General features: G+C 49.0%; 1 protein-coding gene across 2 annotated transcripts in view; it reads left to right on the forward strand.

Moving 5' to 3' along the window:
- The window catches only part of DNAH10 (dynein axonemal heavy chain 10), a 175,380-nt gene that overhangs the window by 83,452 nt on the left and 85,553 nt on the right, over positions 1 to 6,375 (forward strand). For both annotated transcript variants that reach the window (XM_031936393.1, XM_026457372.2), the window contains 5 exons: positions 602 to 871; positions 976 to 1,159; positions 3,182 to 3,316; positions 3,964 to 4,116; positions 6,102 to 6,290. In XM_031936393.1, the coding sequence (XP_031792253.1) occupies positions 602 to 871; positions 976 to 1,159; positions 3,182 to 3,316; positions 3,964 to 4,116; positions 6,102 to 6,290 (931 nt within the window). The remainder of the gene's footprint in view (positions 1 to 601; positions 872 to 975; positions 1,160 to 3,181; positions 3,317 to 3,963; positions 4,117 to 6,101; positions 6,291 to 6,375) is intronic.

Consider the following 6,375-nt stretch of genomic DNA (forward strand, 5'->3'; position numbering starts at 1 on the left):
TTTCTTTCTTTTTTTTTTTTTTTTTTTTTTTTTTGAGATGGAGTCTCGCTCTGTCACCAGGCTGGAGTGCAGTGATGTGGTCTTGGCTCACTGCAACCTCTGCCTCCTAGGTTCAAGCGATTCTCCTGCCTCAGCCTCCTAAGTAGCTGGGATTACAGGCACATGCCACCATGCCTAATTTTCGTATTTTTTTTAAAGTAGAGATGGGGTTTCGCCATGTTGGCCAGGCTGGTCTTGAACTCCTGACCTCGTGATCCGCCTGCCTCAGCCTCCCAAAGTGCTGGGATTACAGGCGTGAGCCACCGCACCCAGCCATGATCTGGCATCTTTCTATGCAGTCAGATACTTGCAACATTTTTTGTGGCGAGAGGCACCCTCGGCCTGGAATTTTACTACCTAGTCAGAGATAGGTAACATCTTACTCCTGTCTAAGTCTTACTCCTCTGACTTACTTAGGTAAACAAATGTAGGCACTTGCTTACCTGAAGCCTTTACTTTGCCCTCCCTATTCCAGATCAAAGAAATAAATTCCTGAAAGGACTGTTTTGGGTTCCAGTCCCTGGATTGATCAGAGCCTCTTACACGTGTGCATTCTCTGCAGAGTCGACTGGATGCTCCTGTACCAAGGCATGGTGGTGCTGGCCGCCAGCCAGGTGTGGTGGACTTGGGAGGTGGAAGACGTCTTCCACAAAGTGCAAAAAGGGGAGAAGCAGGCCATGAAGAACTACGGCAGGAAAATGCACCGACAGATCGATGAGTTGGTAACACGCATCACCATGCCCCTGAGCAAAAACGACAGGAAAAAATACAACACTGTTCTCATCATTGATGTGCACGCCAGAGACATAGTTGATTCTTTCATAAGAGGCAGGTGAGCATTTTCCGGGGGCACTGGCATTTCAAAAGGGACCCTTTGTGGTCCGCTGGTCTGTCTCAATGGTTTCCACTTCCTCCTCCACCTTTCTTGCGGTCCAGCATCCTGGAGGCCCGAGAGTTTGAATGGGAAAGTCAGTTGCGGTTTTATTGGGACCGGGAGCCGGATGAGCTGAACATCCGCCAGTGCACGGGAACCTTTGGCTACGGATATGAGTACATGGGTCTGAATGGCAGGCTGGTCATCACGCCCCTCACCGACCGGATTTACCTGACGCTCACCCAGGTGACTGTCGGCCTGGCGCTTGTGGTTACCGCTTACCTTGGGGCGGGGCACTTTCTCTAAGCTTGAGGTGTGATGACTGCTGTGATTGAAATAGCAGGGGAGATCGTTGCTTTGAAATCTGGAAAAGCTTTTCCATTCGGGATGTGACCTGATTGTCACCATTTGGGATTGGGATGTAAGTGTGGCCATGCTTAGCCGCTGCTACACTGGCCCCTAGGTAATGGTGTGTCAGGGGGCATCAGTAGAGGCCAATGGGAAAATGCAGAAATGTCAAAGATGGTGACTGTTAGGGCAGGTGTGATGTGGTTTTGTACGTCTTGTGACAGCTTTTATTCCAGAACATATCTGTTCCAGTGAACAGCCTTGGATGGTAGGGATAGCGTCTCCCTCCAGGACAGAAGGTAAACTTGTTTGCTGTACAGGAAATGAAGGTAACACATCCATCCAGGCAGAGTTTGGGCAGGTTGGCAAGCAACCCCCAAGACTGTTTATCAGATGCTTGCTAGTTTTCTTTTTTTCTTTTTATAAATTAGAGATGAGGTCTCGATATGTTGCCCAGGCTTGCCTTGAGCTCCTGGCCTCAAGTGATCCTCCCACCTTGGCCTCCCGAGTAGCTAGGACTATAGCACGCACCGCTGCAACTGGCTAGATTGGTGGTCTCTTAGGCTCACATTTTCTCAGCTGAGACTCATACCCACTGTGGGTGTGGCATGCACCTGGGCCCGTCTTCACATCACCCCAGGGATGTAGGGGGACAGGGATAAAGGGAATGAGTGAAAACAGGAAGCCCATGCTGCCTCCTGTGCTGTGAGTGATAAAGTCCTTTGTTTTTGAGAAAAAGAGTGTCATCTTATCTGTATTGGTTAGGGTTCTCCAGAGAAATAGGACCAGTAGGACATAGCTAGCTGTTTGTCTGTCTGTCTATCTGTCTATCGATCTGTCTCTGTCTATCTATCTATCTATCTATCTATCTATCTATCTATCTATCCATCCATCCATCCATCCATCTATGTATTATCTATCTATCCACCCATGTATCTATCTATCCATCCATCCTGCCTATCTATCTATCTCTCTCTCTATCTATTATCTATCTTCTTTCTCTGTCTCTACCCATCCATCATCCCTATCTATCATCTATTTTATCTATCATCTATTCTATCTATCTATCTATCTATCTATCTATCTATCTATCTATCTATCTATCATCTCTCTCTCTACCATCCATCATCCCTATCTATCATCTATTTTATCTATCTATCCATCCATTCATCCATCTATATATCTATCTATCCATCCATCCATCCACCCATGTATCTGTCCATCCATCCTATCTGTCTGTCTGTCTATCTATCTACTCTCTCTCTCTGTCTCTACCCATCCGTCATCCCTATCTATCATCTATTTTATCTATCATCTATTCTATCTATCTATCTATCTATCTATCTATCTATCTATCTATCTATCCATCCATCCATCCATCCATCTATCTGGATATTTAGGAAGAGATTTATTATGAGGCATTGACTCATGTGATGATAGGGTCTGATTACTCTCACAACCTGCCATCTGCAAGCTGGAGAACCAGGAAAGCCAGTAGTGTTTGAAGTTCTACCAGTGAGAGAGCCAATAGTGTAGAGATGCCTGTCTGGGTCTGAAGGCCTGAGAACCCGAAGTGCCAAGGGTAGAAGCCCAGTGCCCTGGTTCAAGTAGTCAGGCAGCACCAATGTAACCTCCCTCCATCCTTCTGTTCTGTTCGGTCTTCAACGGATTAGAGGAGGCCCACCCACTTTGGGGAGGGTCATCTGCTTTTCTCTTCCTGAAACACACTCAAGGACACTCCCAGAAATAATGTTTAGCCAGCTACCTGGGCATCTTGTGGCCCAGTCAAGTTGACACATGAAAGCAACCACCACATTTTTTCTCTATTCTGCACCTGTAGTCACAGAGATGAATTTGGAAATGACACCCACTTCCTTCTGTGCGCCAGAAAACATATGTTTTGCATTTGGCTTATAACAGGCACTATCCATGTATCTGGGTGGGGCCCCTGCTGGCCCAGCAGGTACCGGAAAAACCGAGACCACCAAGGACCTGGCGAAAGCCTTGGGTTTGCTCTGCATTGTCACCAACTGTGGCGAAGGCATGGATTACAAGGTAAGGCCTTGCTGTCACCTTTGGTACTGGCTCATTAGGTAGAGACCTTAAAGCAGGACATGGCATTTCACTTCCTAGTCTTCTGTGAAGTGACATGACGTCAGCGGGAAGAAGCTAGGAGGAAAACTTCCGCCACCACAGCCCCAGAACCCAAGTGTGTCTGCTTGAAGATCCTGCTTCGTTAGCAGGAAGTAGAGCAAGAGTCCCGGATTCACTAGCCTAGTAGCGTCAGGTAGATGATGTATGTGAGTAAAGCGGCCAGCAGACAATAGAGAGTGGTGGGATCTGTGGCTAACTGGAGAGCAAAACTCCATCTGAAAAGGGCGCCACTGTCCAACTCTGGTTCATAATCACCATTTGGGAAAGTGGACCCAGCATTGCTAGATTTTCCAACATTTCAAGAGAAGAGAAGAGAAATGGAGTTTTACACAAAAATCTGGATTTGTAAAGTCCCAAGTAGGAGCCAGCCCATGAGGGGCCTTGGAAGTCCTGCCGGAAAAATCCACCAGTCAGGTGGCTGGTCGCCTGCTTCTCTGCCAATCGGCGATCTCATGGTTTGCTTTAATTTAGAAAATATATCCATAAATGCATTGCTTGCAGTTTTAAAGATGAAAATTGTCCTTATCCTGACATGTCGTTCTTCCTAGGCCGTGGGGAAGATTTTCTCTGGCCTGGCCCAGTGCGGGGCTTGGGGCTGCTTTGATGAGTTTAATCGAATCGACGCTTCTGTGCTCTCCGTGATCTCCTCTCAGATCCAGACGATCCGAAATGCTCTGATCCATCAGTTAACCACGTTCCAGGTGAGACACGTGAAGCCCCCGGGACCATGTCCCCAGGATGGAAGCTTGCCATACTACCTCTGAAACACCAGATGGTGGGCCGTTGTCACTCTATACCAGGCTTCCTGTAGAAGATCTGTTGGCTTTTCCAATTGAGATGATTGGGTTTCCAAAATTATCATCGTTGATGATAGAAGGTTTGTAACAGTCCAAGGACTTCACACTGACTCCAGACATAGAACTAACAGTTACGAATGGGGGTGGGGCAGAGTTCTCAAATAAGTGATGTGCAGGGCCCCCTAGAAGGGAAAAAATATTCTTGGCGACTTCCCAAGTTTGAGAAAACCTGACTTAGAAAGCGAATGTTCCATGCAATCACATTGTCACAGTGAATAAGAAATTTTGTCTTCGTAGCTTGTAAAGTTACGGCATCATAACAAGCAGGATTTGCAAGATTATCAAAGTGAGAAGGCAAAATTTTAAAACAATTGTTGAGAATTCATCAATTTCTCTCTGCTGAAGAATATGTTTGCAGACTTGAGTTTGAGAAGTCTGTGTTAAATTATACCAGATTAAGCTGGATCCAAATTTGGAGAAACATGATCTTATTATGTAGTCTAGGAGGCCCAGAAGGGGGTTCTCTGAAAACACAAGACCAGTGTGGGTGGGCCATTTCCCTGCACCAGGGCCTTCTGGGTCCCTTGCTGTCCTTCTGCTTCTGTCCTCGCCCCTCCATACCCTGCACACTTGTCACTAAGCCACTTGCTGCGCAGTCAAACCCTGCCCTGTAACACCACGTGCGTCCCCATCTGAGTGGAATTGTCCCTTCTTCCCTTTACTGGAAAACTCCTATACATCCTTCAGAGCCCCATTGGGAAGTCCAGGATGAAAATTCAGCTTGAGCTGGTGGCCCTGGCATCCCACCTGCCTCCTCCTCAGGTCTCGGTGGGGCTCACTGTTAAGAGAGTGTGTCAACTGGAGACCGTTCAATATTTTCAGGATTCCAGTAAGGGATCTGGATAGATTTCCTTTTGATGAGTTCTTTTGAGGGAGTTTTGGGGCTGAGCTGACTGCTCCCGAGAGAGGGAATTAACACATGTAGGTTTCCAGAAGCTGTGTTTCTCAGAGCCAGGAGGCAGTAGCTGTCTGCTCTTCCCCAGGGCCCATCTGGGCCTCTTGTGGGATACCGAGGAGGGGTGGGGATGGTCTCAGGGCGGACCTGTGAGTCGAGGCAGTGGCCTTGTTTTGGGGAAGGCTGGCTGTCTTCCAGGCTGCCCTCTTGTTGGTGATGCAGACTGTGCCTCCTAAAAATAAAAATTTCTGTCCTCTGCCTGGCTGGCGGACAATCAAAAAAAATAAAACGGAAAACTTCACCGAGAGACAACCGGACTCAACCTTCAGCTAAAGAGGCTAAGAATATAGGGATTTCCGTGGTTTGTTGGTACCTGGGGCAACCAGAGGAATGAAGACTGGTTTCTTGAGGGTTTGAGGTGGGATTCTTTAGGGAGGAGTGACCGCATGAAGTCCAGGCACCCGCAGAGGGTGCAAAGCCAGGTGAGAGGAATGGAAGCCGGTGCTCTGTGAGGTGGTGGGCTGGGTGCTCCCAACCTGGCCTGTCTCCCTTAATCGCCACAGCCATGCCACGAGGTAGGTTGCATTTCTGTTGTGCAGAAAAATAAACTGAGACTCAGGTTAAGTGATCTGTTGAGGATCAACGGCTTCTTGTATCAGCCCCAGGCTCTGTGCTTCGTCAACCTGGGCCCCTCTCCAAGGTAGTGCCCCTGGGTTCAGGTCCAAGTTTGGGGTTCCACTGAGACCTGCCCTCCCCAAGGTCTTCGGTGAGGGGGGCCCTGCATTGAACACTGGGGAGGGGAAAGGAGGCTAGTGGTGTCATCCGCCTCCTACCACGAAAATGAATCCCCACGCGGCTCACTGCAGGCCTCCTTTCCAGGGGGCAGGCCGGCCGGGCCACCTAACTGCTTTCTTTCTTCCTTCTTGCCCTCCAGTTTGAAGGGCAGGAGATTTCCCTGGACTCCCGCATGGGCATCTTCATCACCATGAACCCCGGCTACGCGGGCCGCACGGAGCTGCCCGAGTCAGTGAAGGCGCTGTTCAGGCCCGTGGTCGTGATCGTGCCCGACCTGCAGCAGATCTGCGAGATCATGCTCTTCTCCGAGGGCTTCCTGGGGGCCAAGGTGGGGCCTCGGCAGCACCAGGCCACGCAGTGCAGACTTCACCCGGGTCTGCTTCCAGACTGGGGACCTAGGACGCGTTAGCTCC

Source organism: Piliocolobus tephrosceles, chromosome 10 (assembly GCF_002776525.5).
Source record: "Piliocolobus tephrosceles isolate RC106 chromosome 10, ASM277652v3, whole genome shotgun sequence".
Taxonomy (NCBI): domain Eukaryota; kingdom Metazoa; phylum Chordata; class Mammalia; order Primates; family Cercopithecidae; genus Piliocolobus; species Piliocolobus tephrosceles.